At 41.1% G+C, this 25,228-nt stretch overlaps 1 protein-coding gene across 2 annotated transcripts; it reads right to left on the bottom strand.

Moving 5' to 3' along the window:
- LOC100693653 (protein FAM160A1) lies at positions 1–24,909 on the bottom strand. Of its 2 annotated transcripts, XM_019363414.2 has the most exons (19): positions 24,719–24,909; positions 23,824–23,914; positions 19,504–19,561; positions 17,557–17,804; positions 15,629–15,830; positions 15,324–15,545; positions 14,556–14,718; positions 14,319–14,430; positions 6,939–7,040; positions 6,421–6,477; positions 6,237–6,323; positions 5,594–5,761; positions 5,428–5,507; positions 4,865–5,037; positions 4,673–4,784; positions 1,844–3,177; positions 1,364–1,542; positions 1,159–1,279; positions 1–264 (listed from the first exon to the last, which is right to left on the bottom strand). In XM_019363414.2, exons 4-19 carry the CDS (start codon positions 17,659–17,661, stop codon positions 32–34), a joined length of 3,450 nt encoding a protein of 1,149 aa, XP_019218959.1. In that variant the 5' UTR covers positions 17,662–17,804; positions 19,504–19,561; positions 23,824–23,914; positions 24,719–24,909; the 3' UTR covers positions 1–31. The 2 variants fall into 2 exon arrangements, with proteins under 2 accessions (XP_019218959.1, XP_019218958.1); XM_019363413.2 differs by lacking the exon at positions 23,824–23,914.
- Positions 24,910–25,228: the final 319 nt, after the last annotated feature.

Here is a 25,228-nt window from a genome sequence, read left to right as displayed (position 1 = left end):
TTTTTACAGTTAAACTAGGGGTTTGCATTTGTTACTCCTCAGAATAACAGTCCAAGGCAATGCTGTGCTCCTGGGCCAAGGCAGCCAACTCCTTCAGGAACTCGGCGTACAGGATAATGGCGAAGACTCGGCTCTTGGCTTGAGGGGGAATAGTAGGACAGGGGGGCAAGACACTGAAAGGAGGCAAAGGCAGAGCGTTCTTCACAGAGCCATTGGGAAGCGATGGGTCCAGGATGATGTCACCGCCCTGAGACTGGAGGCACTCTGAGGGACACACACAAGTATCATAAACTGAAAAACTTTTTATCTGTAACTTTCCAATAATTGTTTTTTGAGTTGTAAAGCCAATAATGTTAACATAGCAACAATTTAATAAATGACTGTGTTCACACTTTCAGATGTGGCCTGACAACATCTACAAATTATTGTATTTCAAGCTTAGTTAGAGGCTTGCCCAGCGCTATCAGTGCTAAGAAAAGCAGATGTACTCATCTGTGGCTCCAGTGTTGACTACCAAAAAGTAAAAAATGAACAAATCTCAGTTTCACAAATGTATTCTAGTCCATATATTCTCTGATGAAGGCCACAAGGCCGAAACATTAGGATGTTTGTTGGCATGGCCAGAATAAGTTGGTGAAATTAAGAGCTCTCGACTTAAAAACTCTTTTACGTTTTTTTAAGTACAACTTTTCACAGTGGATCATCTCTTTGTCTTTTTTATCCTCTGTCATGTCATCACAGCTCCTCAGCTGCTTAAAGACATTCAGTCATTCTTACTTTGTCCAACCTGAGCTGTTTCTCCATATCCTTACTCCTGAATCTGTCTGCCCTGAATCTTTCACTTCTATTCCTCCTGCTACCTTTCTGCCACAAACAAACCCCACTCTGCCCACTCTGAGCTATCTTCTTCAGCTCTTTTCCACACCCACTGTTGCTTGGAGTGGTTGACTATAACTATTTAAACTCATCTACATTCAATATTCCACTGTCCTCCATACAATTCAATTCAATTCTATGTCATCTGCAAACAGCATAGCTGACGGAGACTCTTGCCTGCTCTTGTCCATCACACTGTCCATTTAAAGCAGACTATCTAACTTGTTTCTTTAACTTTAACATATGTTGTTTTGTATCCTGTTTATATGTGTACTTATTAACCTCTGAATTTGCCATCTTGGTCTTTTGCCAACAAGAACCTCCAGGCCTGAGTGACTAGAGCTGGATAGTCTGGTCTGGCCATCACATAGCGCTCTATCTGAGCATGCACCGACACCAGCACCTACAGATTGAAAGTGAACATAACATTTTTATTCACGAAATCCAATCTGACATGTATGAGACGTGTCAGATGTATGACTCCTACCTGGTAAAGTGTGCGAACGTTAGGCTGGTTTTGTGTGTCTGTGCTGAGCAGGAAGGATCTCAGGAGAGGTTGTGGGTACGATGCCAACTGGGCCAGGATGCCTGTCACAAGCAGGTTTACAGCAATAGAGTTTTCGAGAAGGTTCTCCAGCCGAGACAACAGCACACTGATGAATGGACCTGGTTAGTGTACGTCAAGAGAAAATGCATTGCATCAGGTGTAAAATAATGGGGGGGAGGGGTCTTTTAGTCTTACAACTGACCTCCAACCAACAGTTTTAAGCATCACTTTCAATTTTCAGTGGCTACATTTATTTTTGACCACGTTACCATGTTGCAAACCTACATTACGTTAAGCATTAATTAGAAAAAATTATGAATATTTGACACAAAAGGAACTTTCTCATTCTGTCTTATAAAAATGTGTATAGTGAGGTTAATAAATCAGTGAAGCTGCTTTAAATCTTACACAAGCACAGACCTGTAAATGGAATTTGATGTCTCCTGCCGCCTTTCTTTGTGTCGCTCCTGCTCTTCTCCACTTCTTCTTCCTCTCGCATCATCTCTTCCTCTTCTTCTGCCCCAATGTCATCCCCGGAGGAGCTAAAACCAAAGTCAGTGCAAAGCTCTTCCTCGTCCTCTTCAAGTCTTTGCCTTAGCACCTCGACACGCTTCCTGAATGTGTCAATATCATCTGTGATGTCCTCATAGTCTGGTTCTACCCCTAATGACAGCATGAGCTCACAGTATTGGGACAGGAAGTCATTGTTGTTTGTGTTGTTGTCAGGCAGACTTGGAGATATGGGACGGTCAAATGATTCAGATTCATGATGGCCATTGGTTAAAGTGTTTCTTACTAAACATGTTGAGGGTGATTGTATGCTTTCATGTTCATGTTGCTGATGTGCTCTAGGTGTATGGCTGACATGAGCTGTAATGTCAATCACTTGACAGTTTTGCTTTAAAGACTTTATATCATCATCTGCATCATCACATTCGTCGATGATGTCATTGTTTACATTAAAGCCATTGGTAAAGAGCTGATCTCCCAGTGACCCTCTGTGTCCAAATATCCTTTTGGTTTCTTGTTCTTCGTCTTCCTTTGTTCTCCCTATCTCCTTTTCACAGTCCTCACTCCTTCTTCTTTCTTCTTTTCCTGCATCCTCGCTCCTCCTCCTCGTCGACATAATGCTGTTTACAGTTTCCATCACCGTCCTTCCTGTTGTTGTTAACATCGTTGTTAATGTTGTCGCTGTTGCTGAAACTCGCTGTCCTTTCGAGATGCTCCCACGGGATTGGCGATTTGTCAGCATGATCCGATCCAAAATGGCTGCCTTTGCGTCCTTTTTAGCAATGAGATCATAGACAAGAACATCATCCTGAAACTCGGATTCTTCAACATAAGAGCCGCGCACCAGCTTGGTTGCATTGCGCCGCATTTCCTGGATGTGTCGAGGAGGCAGTGGGGGAGGTGCTGGTGGAAAAGTGCATGTATCTGCCTCCAATGATACATCGCCATTCGCCAGCACCACGTTTACCACAACTGAAGGCAAGGGATTGTCATCTGCAAAAATGTCATCCCACTCCAGTTCAAGGGCGGAGCCGGCCCTGCCTGCTTGGCTGTTATCTAAAGAGGATGGTGTAGGTGAGAGGGCAGAGGGCGGAGGACTGATAACCAGTGAGCAGATGGAGTCGCTCTTGACTCGCTGCATGAACTCTTCCTCGTCCTCCATGTTGTTACCAGGTGTATCAGATCGATACTCTTGAAGTGGAGGGTCGATGCCATCATAAGAAGCCGACCATAAACGGCAAGCCCTGCCAACAAAGAAAAAAATATAAAGATTCAATAAACTTCTCTGAAATTACTCAGTGTATAACTTTTATTTAAATTGGAAAAATCCCCAAATCATAACCACAGGGCTCTGTCACAGCAATGCTCTACATTAACATTATAAATACTAAGATCCCAGTCAAATCCATTCACTGGATTGATCATGGATGGAGGCCCAAAGTGATGAAACCCAGTGCAAGGCAGTCCATGACCTTCAGCCCATATTCTGATTGGTAAAGGTAGGGACACACGCGTGTCCTGAGCGTACCGAGTTGGGCCTAAACAACATTAGGATGGTAGTTTAAAAGTCAGTAGTGTCACAATCCTGTGATGAGGTCCTGTGACCCAGGATTGTGTGTTTTCCTTGTATTTTGATATTCATTATGTTTCATTCTTTTGGTATAAGCTTCTAGGTTTCTTTAGTTCCGTCTGTGTGTCACCCCTCATGTCCTGTCAGGTTTCAGGACTCTGTGCAGGTAATGTTACTTGTTCACGTATAAGTTTATAGTTCCTTCATGTCCTGTTCATAGTCATCACAGTCCCCTTGTCATTGTCTTCCTGGTTTTTATAGTGAAGTTTTCTGAGTTTTTTCAGTTTTCCCCAGTTTAGGTTCGAGTTTAGTTTTGCCTCTGTGCTTACTGCCTTGTTTTGTTGCCCTGATTATCAGCTGTAATAAAAGGCTCGTTTTCTGTTCAAGTTAGTTTTGGTCTCCTCACCTGTGTCTGCTCCTGGGTCCTCACACACCCACACACGGTCTGCCCCCGCAAACTGTGACAGGTAGCTTAAAAGTATGTATTTATGCAAACTTTTACACTAAGACTTTCAGATCTGAAACAATAATGGCATTCCCATTAGCCAACCATTATCAGATATTTGCATGCTAACCTAAGAAACAAAGAGTATAAACAACTAAGCAAGCATGTAACTTAAAGTGTTGCTCAGTCTTAGCGTGGTTGTAAGCTGTTGTTCTCGTTTCTTTGATTAGTCTGTTTCCTGCACCTAAGATTACAACGATAAGGAGTGCATTTTTTTTTGTTTGATTTTGGTTTCACCATCAGATAAAAGACCGAACTCATTATTGTGGCAACATTTATCTATTACCACAAATGTCTCACTCCTCCTACCTTAGATGTGCCTTGCTGGTGTTCAGTACGCGCTTATTTAATTGTAGTTTGAAAAGCAAAACTATGAACTTTTAAACCACCAGTGAATACAATAACAACAATCAAAGTTCATTCATTCTTTTCATTTGGGTTTTTAGTACAAATGTAATAGCATATGTTGACCAGCAGATGCCACTATAACACTATGAACCACTTTCACTGTTTTACACTCTGGTTTGCTGCATGTTTCCCAGTAAGTGGTGCAATGCACCATGTACACCAGCTATGAGATCCCCCCAAATCACATTTAATTTTAGTAATCAGACCCAGGCTGAACCATACTCTTTTTGTAGAAGAAGAAGAAAGGCACACTAACCTGCGGGCAGTGGAGATAGCCTGGCGGGCATCCCAGAGGTAATGGAGGTAGTTTACATCCATCAGGAAGTCTGACCCACGACAGTAACCAACGCTGTCTGACACTGACAGATCTGACAGACGGTTCAGGAGGAACAGATCAGTACAACCAAAGCTAATGTATAAATAAGCAGTTACCCTCTAACATACTGACCGGTTCCTTTGGGCCAGTGGATGTGCTCTGACTGTGTGAGTGAGTTTTGGAGCTGCACAGGACACCAGGAGGGCATCAGCAGTAGGAAGGAGGCAGCACTGCAGGAGTAACAGTCCCTCTGCTTCAAGAAGCAGCGCTGCTTCCTGCTCAGGTGGCTGCAGGGAATCAGATACCTGAGGAGAGACAGAGCAGTTACACTCAGTCCAAGCATATTGTACACAACTGGCATACAGGTGCAGTTTCCCCATGTTAAAATCCTTTGTAGACAGAAAATCATGTTTACAGTCTGACACAAAAAAAAGTCGTGGCCTCGATGGATATTTCTGTGGGTAAACATTTTACAGCGTATAATTGGGAGCTTGGACACTTTTATCAATAAAGGAAGCTGTAGCTGACAATGACCAGTGAGGTCTTACCATCATAGAGTGTTTGTGCTCCTGGTGTTTTAAATGGATCGTCTAAATAATACATTTTCTGCAGTGAAGTTCCAGTTTTAGTGAAACTGTAATATTTTATTAGCACTAATTAAAAGATGTGTGTCTGTGAGTTGCTGTTAGACTGACCTGAAGACCAGCTGCAGCATGACATCTTCACAGAAGAGCCCAATCAGAGTCCTGAACAGAGCCAGCGACACTGTGCCCAACTGAAGGACATGCAAAAGGTCAAAGGTCATCGCATTTACTGCATGACAGAGCATGAAGCAGCTGTATTAGATGACTGTGTGGATACCTGGAAAGGTGTGTTGACCCTGCTGACCAGTGTGTCCAGGATGTGAACGTTGTCGTGTGTGTGCAGCAGGATGAAGGAGAGGAAGGTCTGGAGGAGGGCGGGCTCAGAGATGGAGCGCAGGAACAGGTCCAAGTATGCTGTGGTAGTCATCACTTCCTCCACCGTCAGCTACTCACAGACAGACAAATGATTACATACACCAGGATGTGATTAATTAATAGCTATTCCATGCAGGTGTTTTTATTCTGCTGGAATTACAGTAAAAATGATGTATTAAAAGCTTTCCTGTGAGATGTTTACTGGTGACTAAATGTAAAAGATGAGGAAATAAAAGTCCTGTCTGGTCACTAATAACTTTAGTGGCTACAAAAACAGCTGAAATTACTGTATGGTCAAACTTACACTCTATAGAGTATAAGTGTAATGTTTTTGCATGAATAAATAAAGTATTTATGGTTATTACAGCAGGAAGACCAACATAACTGTGTTTGGTAACCAAAACCCTCTGACAGTATCATCCTTTAAAACTCTGTGTTATATAACAGGCAACTGTTCCTGTTGTAGATTTCTTTTGGTTTGCTGCCTGTACTTTACTGCACTTTATCAGGGACATTTTTTACAGTGTTGTGATGAAATGTGATACCTTGTGCAGAGCCGGAGCGAGGACAGGCACCAGGAAGCCATTGTAGATGTAACCAAGCAGCTGGGAGCGGATGGACGGATGAGCCACCTGAGGGCAACAAAGATGTACACTTACAGAGTAAAAATAAAGGAGTGTGTGTGTGTGTGTGTGTGTGTGTGTGTGTGTGTGTGTGTGTGTGTGTTACCTTGGTAACAGCACTACAAAAGTCCAGAGAGTGCAAAAAGTGGACCAGAGCAGGAACCTGTTGACCCAAACACAAGGTGTTCATTCATTTATTCTCATTAATTCTGTTACTAACTTGTTTAATTAATTAATATTGTTTTATTTTTCATACATTTATCTAATTCATACTTGTGCATATATACTGCACATATCACTTTTTAGATTTAAGATTACCATTGCATAGCTGTTACTGTGTACACGAGTGTTCCATTGATATACTGGAAAATTAGTTGTCTGGCCAATTCAGGAAGGAAGGCATTCATGCTTGAGCATAGTACAGATTAACTGTACTTAAAGTGGAAGCTCTTCATCTTCAGTCCTCTGAAGTAATGAGGAAAAACCACAAAGTATCAGTTTAAAACTGAAACCTCCCAGGCAGCAATACAAATACACCCCCCACACACAAAGGTACAAGTCTAGACAGGAAAACATCCTTCCTCCTTTTTGTCACTACTTTTGATTTCTCTCTCTGGTTGTTACCTGCTGCCAGTCCGCCTGGTCCAGAGAGTGCCAGTCCTCGCTGTAAACCTGCAGCCGAGCCGGAAGAGACGAGTACAGACCGGACAGACCCGTGGCCAGCACCTGCAGCAAACACACACATACAGGTGTTCAAAATTTACATTCTGAAGCAGATTTGGTCAAAAAGAAACAAAAAGAGAGACAACATTTGAAGACTTTCGCCGTATCCTTAACGACCAATTTTAACCCCTCAGTGTAAATCAACAGGCATGGTTTAAATTAGAATAGTTTTCAGGTTTCCCAAATGGTAGCTGCACGGGCATCGGCCCTGATGATGCCTGTGGGGGTAACCCCAAGTTGGCTTATAAGGGTTTATCAATCTTAAATGATAAGTTCACTCAAATTATTCATTTCTTTAGCATATTTTTATTTATTATTTAACACTACTACTGTGTCCCTGAAAACATTAGTTCCCTAACCCCAAAAATCCATGCTGACTTTGGAGCCACAACTCCTGCTGAAATTTTATTTTACCGATGCTGATTTTTTTTTTGATTTCATCCAGAAACACAACAAAAATAAATACTTGGCGAATTACTGGATGCTTTTGACTAAAGGTGGAAGTGGATTGTGGCAAACACTGTCGTGGTCCGTGTTATATTTGTTGTTTTTCTCATGATTCTTTGTGTTTCTAGAGTGTTCATTTCCTCCTGCCTTCTCTGCTTCCCTTCTTTCTGTAAATCAGGGACCGGAGCCCCCTGGTGGCCTGCAGTAACAACAGAAGTTCAGTTTGAAAATTACTCATAGAAACTATGTACTGTTGCATATTTATAGAATAGTATGTATTTATACAACATGTGTATTTAAACTGTTAATAAGAGGAGGTTAGTTTGTAATAGTACTCACTATTCTGACTGAAATTTGCTGCTCTTCTGTTGCAGGATGAGTTTGGGTCACACATTGGCCATGACACTTTGCATATGTAGGACGACCATATTTTGATTTCCAAAAAAGAGAACACTTGGCTCAGTCATGAGGAATTTTAATAATACCATTTGTTTAAAGAAAATTTTAACATATTTAAAAGATGCCTTCTCTGTGCGGTTAATGAATGGCGAAATAAAAAATGTCATATAGGCTTTTACAAGTCAACAAGTGCAAAAAAATAACTTAAAAACCTGTGGAATTACAGAATGTTACAGAAATAATGCCTCATCTGTATAAGAAACCTTACCAGTGAGGTACCAGTGAGGTATTGTGCAATGGTTACTGCTGTCTCATTTGGTGTTTCTAACCTCAACCTCAACCTTCTTCTGCAGATACAACAGCATCCTCGTTTTTCCCAGGTGTAACAAAGAACTCAGTCAACTTACTAGATGAATTTTCGCCTCGCACAGCCTTCTTATGTTTTTCTGTGTCTATGTAAGCAACAACATCTCCGGCACCTTTGTTAGACACACAAACATTATGTGCCAGCTCTGCACACCATGCACTACGCCGAAACTTCTTTTGCAGTTTGTTTGAAAAGATACACTTGCGCTATGGCATCTTTTGGCATCTTTTCAGCGCGCCGCTCTGTGCTCTGTCCCATCTGTGAGCACGGAACAACCACCTACAACACAGCAGTTCGGGGATGACGTTGCAGATATGGGTCCTCTGTAGGCCTATAGGAAAACCCGGACATTTTCATCCATCTCAAAAATCCCCCCGGACGCCTCAGACAGAACGTGAAAAGTGGTCATGTCCGGGGAAAAGAGGACGGTTGGTCACGCTAGCATATAACTGGTTAGCATTAGCAATTTATAGCTAACGCTCTGTGTTACTTGTGTTTTTTTTCAATAAAAATTTCAAGGAAATACACCACCTTCTCCTATATAATGATTAAAGTGAAGATTTCAGAGCTTCTGGTTTCTAAATGGGCCACAGCGCTCTTTACTTTGGTAATGGCTTGTCTAAATATTTCAGTGGGACTTATTTGTCTTTTTTGATTTATCATACATTAAGAAAATGGATATAGCTGTTAGTAAATGAGTCCAAGAGCTGCAGCCTTTAGACAAAACCATGAGAGGCCTTTCCTTGTGTTTCAGGTCTTTATGCTAAGCTAAGCTAAATGGTAAATGGCTCACACTAAAAATGGCATTTCACGAACTGGTCCTTTAAACAGAGAGGTGAGCGAAGAAGTAGCCTGCGGAGCAAGAAGTTGTTTCTAAAAAGAAAAGAAAGATATTGTTTCATTTGAGACAAAAAAACAGGGATGATATCAGGAAAAAGGAAGAAGAGATGAGGAGAGGAGAGGAGAGATCAACATCAGTATAAACAGCAGCAGTGGTGGCGGCGCTGGTCGTCAACAGCTGCAGTCTCGGGTCTCGTTAGCAATCGGGCAGGCATCCAATCATGTGCAGACTTGCTAATCCCTCTTTGTGTTGGGGCCAATCTCACGCTGATTTACTAAGCTGCTCTATGCATAAAGATTGAGGTCAGCTAGTGGTCACATGGGCTTAAATCTGACACATGGACAAACACAAACACACACGCACACAGGTGGCACGTGCTCAGATGTCTTTGCTCGCCCTTTCACATATGAAACCCCCCACCGTGGGTCTCTCTCTCACACAGTCAGGAACTGGGAGGGTTGGGGCCAACATGGCTGACGCAGTGATAAACACTGAAACACACAAACATGTTCTTACATTACTGTAACATTTAAGGGTCTTTTTTTATTGTCATGACATTTTATCACATATAAATATGTTTTTATATTTTCTTTAATTACTTTAATTGTTTTTTCAAGTTACTGACTCCTTAATTAATCATTTACTAATAGTAAGGTTCAGAAACACGATTTTTCCTCAGATGTTCTCGTTTTCTCTTATTTCTCTTTGCTGTTTCTTTGGGTTTCCCTCTTAAGCCCCCTTTATCACTTTCCACAGTAGTTTTCCCTCAGTTATCTGCTTCTCCTCTCTCTCTGTATCCATCACACACAGTCCCAGAGGAAGCAGTATGAGCTCATTAGTTTATTGCATAACTTGCGCTAATGAGATTACAATACAGAGGGGAGATGAATGGGGGGTGGGTGCTCATACACTGGGCTGAAAAACTACCGATTGTATTCATTAAACAACCATCTGGTTCATAAAAAATCTGTTAAATGATCAAGGGTCGGGCTGTTAAAGGGCCTTTTTATTCTCCTAATTCCTCTCATTTCCCTTCTTATCCGTGCAGTTTGCACTTTTAATGAAAGTTATCCAGATCTGTGAGAAACATGTATTGGATTCTTTCTATGTTTGTGCTCTCAAGTAAGTTTTATGAAGTGTGTGCATAATCTTGCTGACAAACAGAGAAACAGAAAACAGTCAGTTGCTTCACTTCAGCAGAGGAATAAACGCCCTTTTTCTCTGCAGGCTGGAAGGCATGTGGAGATAAACCCAGTTTAGCTGGGCTAATGGGGGTCTATGTGAGGTAAACTGGTAGCTCAGCTTGTGAAGAACACCTTTAAACACTTTACAGATGTGACATAAATCTCACATATTTAAAGTTTCATAGCATAATGCACACACAGAAGTCTTAACCTAACACCACTTTATTTTCATCATATTCACAATGTCTTTGAGAAAACCAAGAAAACAGGCTCTGGTTACCTGGGTACCCCTGTAATATATTAACTACACTGTAATTCGTTAATCAGCAGTATCCTTTACCCTGATTGGTCGTCTCTTCAGTGTTAAATGAAGTGGTTCTTATATCGCAGTTTTGAGCTCTGTTAGAGCTTTTTATGCCTCACTCACACAAGCACCTTTTTCTACACTTAAGTGCTTTCTATCTAAAATTTACACACATTCAACCGTCATTTACATTTTTGACACTTGTACACATCCAGTTAAGTCCATACGTTTTTTTGACAAAGACACAGTTTATGTAGTTTTGCCTCAAAGCACCACCAAAGATCACAGCAAACTATCAACATGTGATCAAAGTGCAGACTTTCATTCAAAGGATTTAACAAAAGTCAGAGATTTTTTTTCACTGTCTGTCATTTTCAAAGGCCCAGAAATAACTCAATAGTTGACTGACAAGCAGTTTATGGCCAGGTGAGGCCTGCTCCTTTGTTTAAAACAGATAAAAAAAATAGAGAGTTGAACTTGTCTGTGTTAGCTTTTTACTGGAATTCTCCATTTGATTGTCAGTCAGGTGTCAATCTCAGTGAATGAGGTCATCGTTTGGCTGAAACACCAAAAGAAAACTGTGATCCCATCACAACATCAAGCCGAGTCAAGAACACAGGTAGGTGTGTCATCATTATGGTTTACAGTCAGGAAACGCCTTCACAAGTACAACCACAGAAGGCTCACAACAATGTGCAAATAACCGGTTCCACTCAAGAACAGGAAGTATGTCCATACACTAGAGTTGGATGTCTCGAGACCACTTGTACGTGGTCTTGGTCTCGACGGACTTTGGTCTCAGTCTTGCCCTCTCAGATCGACATAGTGTTCGGGAGATTTCAACCATCGGTGGAGCGGGGGAGTAGCTTACTGGGCTTAAGACCAGGTCATTTTTTCAGAAGCCCGGGGCCTTTTGGAGTGTAATTTGTTTCATAGTTAGATGCCTGACTGACAACTGTATAAAACAAAAACTACACACAATATTCGAAGCACATAGCGCTCATAAATTCCCCCTAATTTTGGTATGATCTGAGCTCAGGCATGAGGCGACTGAGCACAGCACTTACGCCTGTGAGCGAGGGGGGAGAAGCTGCTGCCTGCGAGTTAGCTGCAGACAGAGGAGAGCTTAAGTTCGACCAGATACCAAAGCAAATCATTCGTACTGTACAAATAATGTAAATATGACGGTGTATCACAAAAGATTGATATCAAACTGATCACTTGGCCCATATTACGTTACTTGCTCTTCAAGTGAATCAACAAATGGCGAAATGAAAAGTCAAACAACAACAAAGCTGTTTCTTTAGAGAGTCTTAGCTTACATGTGTGTTTATTTCATATTTTCAGTTGTTTCCCTTCACGGCTAAATAAATCTGTTTCAGTAATGCACTGACATACAAGAATGGACATAAGGAGCTTCTTTCAAAGAAAAAACTCAGGTAGATGTTATTTTATATATTATGCTTTGTATGTTGTTCAGTATATTTCTATGCAAAACAAGAGGAATTTCAATACACAGCAGTATATTCACAGTTGAAACTGGATATTTACACTTTAGGGAGAAAACATAAAAAAAAATTTTTACTGTACAACATCAATTTAGGGTAAACTTGTTTTGTTTTGGATAAATAAATATTGAAATATCTTTTGAATTAGTTAAATGTCAGAATAAAGAGAGACAGAGCTGTCTATCACTTTCATCAAATTTAGGAGTACATATACACTAAGTTTATTGTTAATTAATAAGAAAACTCCAGACGATTCCATTCTGAGCTGAAGAAGCTTCTGATAGGTTAGTAGAGTCCATGTGAGTAAATTGGTGGCACACCTGTGGATGCATATAAGGCAAAACACAGAGCCTGTTTCTTTGACATGGGAAAAACAAGAGATGTCAACAAAACACCAGGAAAAGAATTGTGGAGCTCCATAAGTGTGGCTCAGTTTTGAATTTGGTTCCATTTGCAATTAAGAAATAGACAATTTCTCTCTTTACTCTTAAAGTTAACAAATATATTTTTTATATTTATCAATCTAAAAAAAAATAAACATTTAGTCTGATTTGATGTTACAATTAAAAAAGTGTTTGTGTTTTGAGCTGAAGAGTGTTTAAATATCTGGTTTCAACTGTATATTTGATGATGTTGGTGTTTGGCTTGATTGTCAGCACAAAGAGGGAGAGAGAGGAACAGAGAGAGAGAGAGAGGAACAGAGAGGGAGAGAGAGGAGAATGAGGACAGAACAGAGATGGAACAAGAGCAGGTGACACAGACCTGTTAGTCAAATGGTTGTTTGCCAAAACTCATCAGAACATGTATCTCGTACCTAGTGTTTCTTTTTAGGTTTGTTATTTTTCAAATTCTATATTTATTAAGTTTTGCAGGCTTGTTTGCACAACAAGGCTAAATAATTATATAAACGTTTCTGAATCTAAATAGTGTAGAATTAAAAAAATAAGTGTAGTGCAGGTCTATGATGATTTTTAGTTTTTAGTGCATCATGTAGTTTTGATTCTGGTTCTGTCTTGGTTAAATCCTAAGTAGTCCTGATTTTGAACTGTTGTAGTCCTGTTTTAATTCCGGATCAGTTCTGGGTCTGGTTGAACTGGGGTTCAGTCCTCGTGTCTTGATACAGCCCGACTTTGTTCTGCCTTGCTGCTTAATTAAAAACTAGTTTAAGGTGTCCTGCATATGTGATATATATTTTTTTCCTATATGAAGTCATTCTTTTTTGAACAAAACTCAAAACAGAGCCTATTAATCTTTCAGTCATTTCTACCCTCACTTAATTTCCTTTCGCTGCTCAGCTCTCACACAGTGGCTCAGCTGTGCTCCAATCCCTCTATATTGTGGCCAATCACATGCGAGGATATAGGATAATATCATTATGTGAAAAACAGAGAGGGTGATGGACGTGACAGTCAAGTGGAGCATGTGTCTGTCCTCTCAGTAAGTGAGTGAGACAGTAGACAGCGGTGAGGAGGGCTGTGCGAAAGCAAAAACACATAAATATGCCTGACACCTGTAAACAAAGCAGCATCTGGCTGCAGTTTAAAGACTTTTTTGTCTTGGTCTTGGTCTCGTCTCGACTTGGTCTCGGTCTTGGTCTTGTCGTGGTCTCGGTTTAGGTGGTCTTGACTACAAGTCTACCACACACACACACACACACACACACACACACACACACATAGTAGCAAGTATCTTACTCCTGTTCCCTACATTTTCACTGTCCCTACATCTCACTGTATCTTACACAGTGTGTAAGATATATGGAAGGTAATGTGATGGCATGTATGCTGCCAGTGGCACTAATGTTTACTGATTATGTGACTGCTGATCAAAGCAGCTGGATGAAGTGTAAAGTGTCCAGAATCAGACACATGCTGCAAAACTGCACAAATGAAGCTTCACAGTGCAAACAGCTGATGACCCAAAGCAACCCAAGAGTTATTCAAGGCAAAGACATGGAATAATCTTCGTTGGCCAAGTAATTCAGATTATCTCAACCCAACCTTTTAAACACAGAACTGACCCACAAACAAGCAGCAGCTGAAGGTGGCAGCAGTAAAGACTGAGCAGAGCAGCTCGAGGCAGGGAACACGAAATTTGGTGATGTTCATGGACTCTAGACTTCAGGTGGTTATTAACCACAAAGAATTTTCATCCTCTGAAAATGGGGGACTGTGTATGAAAATGTCTGTAATTCTTAAACAGTTATCTTTTTATGTTGTGCATTTACTTACAGGACAGAAGTATGTGTTCTCTGCAATGTGCTGGGCGACTCGAGGCTCAGAGGCAGACAGAGACATGATGAGCAGCAGAGCATCTCGGGCCTGTTGACCTACCAATCCCTGCCTGAGAGACAGAGATAACACAGGCTATGAGTTTTGTGCACTTCTGAAGTACATACATTACCTGTGTACATTTGTGTTACCGTTTTTTATCCAGCAGAGTGTATGCACCTGTGTGTGTGTACCTACCTGTGTGTATATGGGATGAGCAGGGAGAAGAGCAGGAAGTTAGCAGCTCCCTGGTCCTCGCTGGTGTGAAAGAACAGTTCAAGCACTGAGGGATCCTTGACCAGAGCCACGCAGAGCTGGTTCAGCAGGAGGACTAGCTCCGCCTCCACCACGCCGCCAGTGTCTGCAGGTGATTAAAGGGCCAGGTAACCAATTAAACGTCTTACTGGCTAGTGGTTACACCTCCAGCTTGAGAAATGACCTCATAATTAACCACTTAAACCCATTTTGATGTAATTAGACAGCTAAACAAACTGCAGGACTGGGTGCAGAAAGAGTTCAAGTAAAGACGAGGGGGGAAAAAATCATCTTATTTGAAATACCATTCTTTGTTTGCTGTGGTTACACTTTGTGTACTGCTGCTTTTATTTTTCATGGTATCTGCAAAAGGCTTAAAGTGACACTTCAGGTACTTAATGTAAAAATCTAAACCTAAAGACGTCCCTTAATAACTGAAGCTATCAGTTAAACAATTGCCCCTACTTTATGTCAGAAACATCTGTTTTATATATATATATATATATATATATATATATATATATATATATACATATATATATTGTATTGTATGGAAGAGATAACAGCTGAACTTGAACTTGAACTTGGGCTGGGCTGCACTGTAATTTAATACCACATTGTACCACTAGATGGTGTAGTAATCAGCAAAACCTTTATTTGGCCTGGCAAGTCAAATCTTAAAACATTTCAACACTTTCACCTCCGACTCACCGGTTGCAGCTCCAGCACAGGAGGCGAGCAGCATCATGAGCGGCCGCAGAACCGGTTTATGGTGCAGCAAAGGCTGTTTGGCCTGAGACAAAAGCATCTGGTACATCCTGAGTTGCTCTAGCTTCATGTCTTCAGTGAACTGCCTCCTCAGGCTCCACAGAAACAGCCTCTCCATCACGCCCTCAAGGACCACAAACTCCAGGATCGGACCCATCGCTCCCCCTGGTACCGGTGCACAAACACTCCTGAGTCCCAGTATACTACTGCATTGGTTGCACAGTTAGGGATGATTTCTTTATTCCTACCTTGGCCCGCCTCCTCCTCCATCAGTAGAAAGAGCATGTGCTCCACGTAGTTCTGGACGGCGCTGGCCTCGTCGGCCGGGATGGGGCCTAGACGTAGCGCTCCGGAGCTGCTGCTGCCGCCGCTGCTACCATGACCTGTGAGGAAACTCAGTGCGCTGGTGCTGCTGCGACTCGGCTCGTGTTTCTCCAGGATCTTCACCACCTGAAAAACAACAGAAACACAAGGATGTAAAAGACAATGTGTTTGCAGCCATCTTTATACGGCAAGCAAAACAAACACCTAAAATGAGAGTGATTAAAGGAAATAGACAAATCTATACAACAGTAGATACTCAGACTTTATACCTGTTTTATCAAAGCGTGATCAGATTTTTTTAAAGTACATTTTCAATGAATGTTTTTAAAACTCTGCATGGAAAAGTTAAAAAACTAAACTAACTAAACTAAAGCCTTATCCTGGTACAAACACAAACATAACAGCTGGAGACAGATTTATTAAATGAAATATGGCATAAATGATGCATGTCACTTAATAATCTCTCAAGCTTCCAGGTTAGAAACGTCACTGGGGCAAAAAGAAAACAGAAACGCATTATTTATATCGTGTTTTTATTTTGGCTTCCTTTAGTTTCTAATGGTACCAAACTGGATCATTACTGCCATCACCTCTTTACCTCAATGCATTATAAATAATATTCATATGCAGCTGTCTTGGACCCTTCTCAGCTGAACGTTAAAGGACTACAGTTGCAATTCCTCTAATGACCACTAGGTACCACAAAACTCATGGAGTGGCAATTTCTGTGTTCTATTTGAGGAGTAATTTTGTAATTCTGAGCAATTTTGACCTGTGTATATTTGTTTCATTTCCCTAGAATTTGTGGACAAAGTTGAGCTTATCTCGATCAGCCTTTGGAAAAAGGGTGTTATGTTTATTTACTCTAGTCTGAATCAGTTAATGAGTTTATTTCCTGTACTTTTGCTTTTTGTAACACAGAGAAATTCCAAGCAAACCAAAATGTGTTGCTACAAACCACGCAAGGCCATTCAGTCCATATATTGCCAGAATGTGTCTGTGCCGGGGGCAAAGAAAAGAAATACAGGAAGAGGGTGCTGCATGGCAGACTAATGGATAACATGGAGAATTTATTCCCAAAATCATCGTATTTAATTTCTTCGTAATTTCTGAAACTGAAACTCAGCTGAAACCTGGTGAGTACGATGTGCAGATTGAGGTGGGATCACATTCTCATCATAAATAAACCGCTTGGGAGTTTGTTTGGAACTAGACCGAGACAACCTCCGCCAACGGATGTGAATGTGATTATCTGTCCTCACCCAAGTGCGATGACTGTGTTGAAAAGTCTACATATGAAACGCGCCAAGGAGGAAAATTAACTGGAGCTCACATAAAATGGACTAAACTTTTTTTTTTAAATTTTTCTAATAAAGAAAATAATTTTATTTCTGTAAAACATTTAAGATGCCACAACAGAGAGATAGCTGTGGGAGAGATGAAAAAGAGATGAATGAAACAAGAATGCAATTCACTCTCTGGACTTGTGTTAACCTTTGACATTGGCTGCTTCAGACAAGGACCACATGCACACACTTGCAAACACACACAAAATACTTGTACACACACAGACGATGCAGAGTGTGTGGGGGTTTTCTTGGCAGCTGTGGAGAGTGATTTGTACTAAATGGATCCTGTGTTTAAGGGCCAGAGTCTGGCCAGTAATGCTGACACACATTCATACACACACAGACAGTCACACAGTCATTATAAGTGAAATTAGGCCAGGCCAGACAGGCAGAAGAGACAAAGAGCAGCTAAAAAAACATGTCAGTAGTGACTTTATCTGTGAAGCAAAGCATCGATTAACCAGTGAAGATGAAGATGATGCAGGAGCAGATAAAAAGATCACCTGTGCCCAGTGGTTCTTAAATACGATCATGCAGGTCTCTGGGTCCACACCTCTCAACGTGAGGGACTTCTTCCGATGTCCCCCGATTACCACCGAGGCCATCATTTTGACTGACTGTCAGGGAGCTAAAGCATGATCCGGCTCAATGCGTGGAGGCTGTCTGATGGAAGGACTGAGGGTCATTACCTGGCTCCCTAAGCCCAGGATCAGTCTCTGGTCCCGGGCTTGGTGGGCAGCTAGCCGCTAGCCTGCAGAATATGGAGTTGGACAGAGTGGAAAGTTTGTTCATTTCGTATTTTCGTCTAAATTTAATAAATTGTCCTTTCGTATAAATTGTCTTTATACTACAGTTGTTGCTGGTGTTGTTAGCCCTCCTAATGACATACATAATTCCTAGTGTGGCTGCTCTTTTCAGATTACTTTGGGAGTCCCATCTTGACCACTTGTACCTATGTGTTTGCTGGCTCTCCATCAGTGTTTACACACAGAATGCATTTACCATGAATATTCTCTTTGGAGAACAGTGCAGTTACTCTTAGCCAGATGCTAAGTTTGGGTTGTTGTACCAAGCCTGACCAACATATCAGTGGGATCAATATTAGCTGCGCGAACATTTTTCTTGTAAAACAAAGGGGGGCCCAGCAAAAAAAGTTTGGGAACCACTATTATAGTGGAACTCTACATTGACAGTGTGACTATGAGGGACACGTTTAAGGTGCACACCCACTTTAAGATCAGGCTCCTGAGCTGATACACCAGCTTCAGGATTGGGCTATGAAGCTTCTTTTACAAAGTTTCTGTTTGGTTGTCCAAGTTCTGGCTAGAGAACCAACTCACATGTGTGATGATCCTCAAACATCATTGAATGTTCCTCCAAAATGTTCAGATGACTCAGGATGCTAAACTAGAAGACAGCATTGGCAGTGTGATGCTCCATCACAGGGCTTGGACACTGCAGACTGACTAAAAGCTCCTGTTTGGGTCCTGAGGCGCAGCAAATTTGTGATGAAAATATGATTTGTCTGTGATGAAACAGTAGAAGGTCCAGTGCAAGCGGTCATAAAAGGACTGCAATGTAAGAACAGCAGCTGCACTGGAAGGAGTTGCAGTTTTTCCACTCTGGAATTATGATTCCTCCATTCCTGGTATGTGCATATGTAGCTGTGTAAAGTGTGGATTTCTCTATATGTTTTTTTTTTTAACTTAAAACACACAGGCTGTACATGTGCAGGGTGCTGGAATAAATAAATATAGTGACGTATTGTCCAAAGAATACAAATATTTTTAGCTTAGTTTTCTTCCTTCCAGGCAGACGCCGGATTCTGTTCATTTCTCTACATTATGACAATCAACTCCCAGAGATTTGAGGCTGCAGGAAAGTAATCCACATTTATTTTTAGCTGTGCTGGCTGCATAGCTCTAGTAAAGCCATGTCTGTTAATGTAACAGAAATTTGTGATGTCCGACTTTAAAGTTAACACAGAAACAGCACTGCAAGAAACCTGTTTTCAACTTTTTACCCATCTGACTGATGATCTAAAACCATTTGTTTAACATCCACTCGTGTGCTTTTTTGTCTAAGTCTTCATGTCTTATGTAAAGCACTGATTCTCTCCAACAAGAGGTCGCTGAACAGAGAGGATTTTCTTTTTCATGAGGAAATCCTCTTAGTTTAATTGTGTATATATCTGACTTTCACAATCACAGAGCTATTTCCTTACTCTGTGTCAGTGTGTGTGTGTGTGTGCGTGTGTGTGTGTGTGTGTGTGTGTGTGTGTGTGTGTGTGTGTGTGTGTGTGTGTAAACTAGCAGCAGCAGCAGGAAGTAAGGCTCTTCAGTGGAAACAAGCAAACAGGAAAAATGACAACGAGGCCCACCCTGGGCGTTCCAGGACATTCCGTGAATTCCCATGGAGGTCTTGAGGAAATCACCCGGCAGTATTCCTACCTTTGCACTGCTGCTGCTGCTGTGATGTCATGGATGAGCGAGCCTGCTGTCTGCACTCCTAATGGAGAGAGAGAGAAACACACGCAGTGACACAGAGCAGTACTAAATGTAACGCTTTACACTATCAGGGCCTGATTTATGTCCTCACAACATGAGTAAAACAAGTAAACACACAGTTTATATCCTTAACCATCTGGGACTCTAATCTGTGTGTGTGTGTGTGTGTGTGTGTGTGTGTGTGAGAGAGAGATGAAAAGCAGGATTTTGGTCCAATTTCCGGCCTGGATTGTCAAGTTGATATTATTGTGTGTGTGTGTGTGTGTGTGTGTGTGTGTGTGTGTTTCTTTATTTTTGTGTACTCATTTAAGTTTTTTGTGCCTTTGAAGTATCAACATTTTTCTTTTTTTGTGGAGACACTGATGAATTTAATAAACATTTTGTGACACCTTATTTTTTTCTTTGTGTTTAGATCTGGGTCTTCAATGTGTGACACTGAAATAATCATAGTCTTAGTTTGAACCTGCCTATAAAAAACTACATCACACCATCAATAGCAGAAGGTAAAAACAATCAATAAAGGACTTTGGTCTCTCCTGTGTTGCGTTTGTCGAGCCGGAAGAGTCCATGGTCGTGTCCAAATTCATGGGCTGCATCCTCCTGAGGCCGCATTTGTAGACCGACTGCGTCACAGCGACGCGCTGAAGGCTGTCCAAATTCGTAGACTCCTCCGAATGCAGCCGACAAATGCGTCCTCCTTTTCCCCGAATTTGAAGGATGGGTCGGGTGTGTCCTTTGTGGCCCACAATATCCCAGAATTCATAGCGCGGCCCAGCCAAACTCCAGTTTCCGGCAATGGCGGCCGCTACTAAGTTTTAAAATTACTTTTATTAATCTTTCTGGGTCACAAAATAAACTTTTAACATATTTTCAGGCGAGAATGTAGCTGTGTAAACTTCAAATATCTGCTCGGTTTATCAAGGTATTGCATATTTGCAAAAGTGCTTCGACGTTTTCGGAGACGTCTGTTACCCACCAGCTTGATAGCTAACCGAGAGCTCGAAGGTCACTGAAGCCGCCGAGAACGGCACAACTCCCGGCACATCATTTTCAGATCACCGCCGACTTTCGCTACTCAGGTTAAACGTAATATATTGTTTGGCTTTTTTCAGTGTTTTATTTGTTCGTGAGTAAATTGGTTTGGCTGAGATTAAAGATATTAGATTAGATTAGATAAAATAAAACTTTATTAATCCCCCGGGTGGTTTTCACACAGCTGAATAAACGTCAAACAGAAAACTGATTAAACAGAAGTGTGAGATGGTCGAGAATTTACGCCAGTGTCCTGTTATATTTTACATAGCAAGAAGCAGATGGCCGAGTTTATTAAACTCCACCGAGACAGCGGTGACGTTAATCAGAAGGCTAGACCGTCCAATTTCACAGCCGTTTACTTCCGGCCTACCCGACCTTCTGAGGACCCGGCCCACGTAGACCGCGAAGGCCGGGTCCTCAGGAGGATGCAGCCCATGAATTTGGACACGACCCATATGTCAAGAAATGTGTGTTGCTAAGTTACCAGCTAAACCAAGCAAGGTGCATTGATAAACTTTACACGGAAAAATGTACAAACTGTACACAGATAATTTTTAACATAATTACAATAAAATGCTCCAGTTGGCTCCATAATGTGGTGACTTAGAAATTTGTGTAATAAGCAAACCATCCCTAGATAAGTTCAATGAGGGGGCATAAATTGAGAGAATACAGTTTAAAAATCTCCCAACTTAAACATGCAGAATGGCCAAAAGTAGCTCTTACAATAAATATAAGGCATCAATAGCACAAATGTGCACAAAGGTCCAGTTCACTGAGTTGAATTAGTGTAGATAGACAGAGGTGACGGATAGCAGGTACTGACCTAGTCAGTCACCTGTCAATCAAAGCAGCCACGCGCCTAACTTTAACAGTATCCAGATGGATGAGATAAATGGAGAAAAGAAAACAGCCAGAGTGATTATGAAAGGTAAATTAGCTTGAAGCTCTAAATTTGGGCATTTTATAATGGGAGTCTCTGGAGATATGCTCACATTTGGAGCCTCGAGTGGTCATTAGAGGAAATGCAGTTTCTGACACTTCATTTTTAAGCCCTGGAGTTTCCAGTTTACTTTCAAACCCGATTTTAGGAGTCAGGTTTAGTTTGGTGTATGCAAGGCCGAGTGCAAGGCTTCACCATTTGTCCTCACAAAGACAGAAGAACAAATGTCTGTGTGTGTGTGACTGAGAGCACGACAGAAAAAAAGAGGTAATCTCAGATGAGACAGTGGTGTTTAATCCCAGCCCGGCTCTTTATGTGTGTGTCAGACGGTCACATGCCATCACACAAACCAGGGATTAAACACACGCACAAGCAGACTGACCTGAAGTCTTTTCTGACCTGGTTTTTAAATCATTTCAGGCATTTAGCTGATTGAGATTTAATCGTGAAAATAACACACCTCGCTGTGTTGTTTAACGGGTTGAGTTCAGTTGTTGCACTCAGGTGTTTTCAGGACCTAGCTATGCAGTCTTTACAAACATGTGTAAAAGACTGAGTCATTTTAAAGAGCTCACTGAATTCAAGTGTGGTGCTGTAACAGGAGGCCACCGTTAAAAAAGTCTGTGACATTTCACAACAGCTTGTGAAGCTGCTTCCCTCCTAGATAGCCCAGGATCAGCTGTAAGTGACATTACTGCAAACTGGAAGCATTCAGAAATCACAGCACAGTTGTCAAAGACTCAGCAACTGCAGAGCTCCAAACCTCCTCTGGCATCAACATCAAGACAAACTGAGCAGCTCCTGTAGGTGTAGTGGTCCAGTATTTTTCTCTACATAGTGTAAATAAGGCCCAGAAACAAGTTTTTTCTTCTGTATTCCCAATGAATTCATGTTTTATTTCTAAAACTTGCCATTGCCAACATTGAACTTCATTAGAAGGTGGGCTCTTATGCCTTTCCTTATTTCCTATCACATATATGCTGTTATAGGAGTGAATGTTCATATTAAACATGGCCAGCCTCTAGCTAAAAGCTCAGGGCTCAGATTGCTCTAAACATCAGGGCTTCATATGATGTCAGTGATGTTACCATCATCTTTTATGCGAGGGGCAGCCAATCAGAAAAAATCTGGAGTTAAAATGGCTGGTTTCCATGACAGCAGATGAAATGAGGGGCTGCAGAGTAGGGCCCCTTGAATCAATGACAATGATAACATTGATGGACAGAGTGTAAAAAGGTGCTCTGATGTCACACAGTGTCATGTAATGTAATCTGTGACCCAGCGGCTGTCTTTGCTCATTGTTTATACCTGCATTGTAAAGGAGTGAAGCCTCACCTGTGTTTGGTGAGGTTACATTATTTAAAGTAGGCCTAAGAGAAGTCACAGGATGGGGAGCCTTTTGGAGCACAATGAGCTCTCTTCTGTTTGTTTTGGATTTACGACGAGCTTCAAGGATACCCTGGCTGCTTTTTCACAGTGCAGGCACACACTGTGTGCCTTCTTATCTGGAGGGTAGATGCAAGACCAGATATATGAAACTATGTGTGAGATTAGAGCTTCAGAACTCAGGATACCCTCTGCAACACGAGTGGATATTTTTCCCTTCCCTCCAGAAGCAAGTTCACCACTTTGTAGCAATCCCAGCAGTGGCTCTGGGCAGCTATGTCAAGGCATTAGGCAATTTTCCTTTAATTTAAATGCTCACCAACTGCATACAGAGAATCAACAGTCAGATTTTATGGAAAACAACTAAAAGGTTTGTAGATTTTGCCCCGAAATAAGGTTCTGGAAACGTTTTTTCTTCCTGGAGGTTTGTGCAGAAATTTGCATTAAATTCAATTCAGGATTCTTTGAGCACCTCATCTCTCTTTCTTGTAATGTGTCTAATATTCATCTCAGCCTCCTGAACAGTAATTTCCGAATGAGTCCAAACTTGTTCATCCCAGCGATCCAAATGGACTCGCGTACTGTTTATATCTTAAAACGTGCAGCCTCACTGGATGAGAGCATGGATCGGACCACAGGTGCAAAGTACCATAACACATTTACACAATTATGCTACTGAAGTACAGCTTTAATCTACTTTTATGTTTCTACTTCTGCTCTACTACATCTTTGACACAAAACGTTTTACTGTGTACTCCATACCATTTATTTTAAAGCTTTGCTTACTTACTGCTTTACAGATTAAAAATATAATACATGTATAAACACACACCCATATAAACTGAAACTAGAGATCAGAGTGACATCAAAGGAGGTTAGTGGCCTTTCCTTCCTCTCACCCTTAGACATGGAAGATTTTAAAACTGCCAGGAAGACAACAGACGCCATGACTCAGATGTTTCTGTTGCATTGTCCCTGTTAGGATGAAACCTAATAACAGAATCAAATAGTTGGGTGTAGATAAGTTAGCTGCCTTTTTGAGTTTTTGATGCTACTCTGCCTCTGGTTTCTTCACACAATACTTGCAATCAATCATTTACAAATCTATTTATATATTTTGCTCTGTTGTTGCAAACAAAACTGTGCAGCATGTATATAAGTTAATAAAATCACCCCCAGCTGTAACATTAACGTGAAACACCAATTAATAAATCAATAATTAAATATATAATTATTATACAAATATAACATGTATGATTCTGCTTAATGACTGCATTTACTATTGATATTTTAAGGATCTTTAACGCTAACAGTTATTCAATAAAAGTAGTTTCAGGCTGTCTTTCAGTGTCACGTCTCACTTCATCCATCTGTATGAGGCCACAATGTTTTCTACACCAGTTCTTACTTAGACATTAAAAACAGGTAAAAACAAACAAAAATAAATAAATAAATCCTGGACACATACAGAGCATTAAAAAGAGACTTCATATTTAAGAGATGCTTTCCTCTCCAGTAAATGCTTGTTTCCTTAAAATAAAATCATTTTTAAAATTCTTGTTATTCATATAACAGTTTTTAAGCAATAATCTATTCTATGAATGCAGTTTTATTAAGTTTTATTAAGCCAGGTTTGACCTACTTTGCGCTCCTTTAACTATTATATTTTGTCTATCCAGAGTCTTTTCAGAGTAAACCCTCCTCTGGGTTTACACTACACTGCAGCATGAAAACACTGAAATCACAACATATTCTGCACTTTTAGTCGGTTAACCTGAACCAGGCGTTTCTTACCTCGGCTGCCTCTCTAACTGTTGCTCGTTATTCCCAAAGTGAGAAGAAAAGCGGTTAAAACGCGTGTAACTGTCCAGAAACGTGTGTAAATCCTTAGGTTTGCGGTTTTAAAGCGGCCCGGCTGTGCTGTTTCTGAGCGCTGCGGAGTTTCTGAGGCTTTAAGCGGCTCAGCTGTCAATCACTTAGCTGCTGGGCGCTAGGTGGCACTTAACCACGCCCATAGACGTTACACGACCACGCCCCCGGAAGAGAACCAGAGCGCGCGAGAGACTAAACCGGTTTTATACAGTTCATATAACATGTTTAAAGGGTTATCTATACATATGCGTGTCTGTGCAGCTTTTTTCTTTCTGTTTATCATTCTGTGGACTACTGGCAACTACTTTATGGTTATTTATATGACATAAATCACCATTTTCACTGTTGTTTATTTAAGAAATCCTGATTAATCAGTTCATCTTTTTCTTCGTAAAAATGCAGAACTTACTATTTAGAGAAAAAAAATCCATT

The sequence above is a fragment of the Oreochromis niloticus genome, linkage group LG3 (assembly GCF_001858045.2).
Source record: "Oreochromis niloticus isolate F11D_XX linkage group LG3, O_niloticus_UMD_NMBU, whole genome shotgun sequence".
Classification (NCBI taxonomy): Eukaryota; Metazoa; Chordata; class Actinopteri; order Cichliformes; family Cichlidae; genus Oreochromis; species Oreochromis niloticus.
This window is presented reverse-complemented; position numbering and strand designations above follow the sequence as displayed.

Coding starts and splice junctions, on each gene's coding strand:
- LOC100693653 (XM_019363414.2), bottom strand. CDS start 17,661: ATGATGGCCTCGGTGGTAATCGGGGGACATCGGAAGAAGTCCCTCACG. Junction 5,508..5,593: donor GGGTCAACACACCTTTCCAG/GTATCCACACAG, acceptor CATGTCCTTCAG/TTGGGCACAGTGTCGCTGGC. Junction 3,178..4,672: donor GCTATCTCCACTGCCCGCAG/GTTAGTGTGCCT, acceptor CTTTGTTGGCAG/GGCTTGCCGTTTATGGTCGG.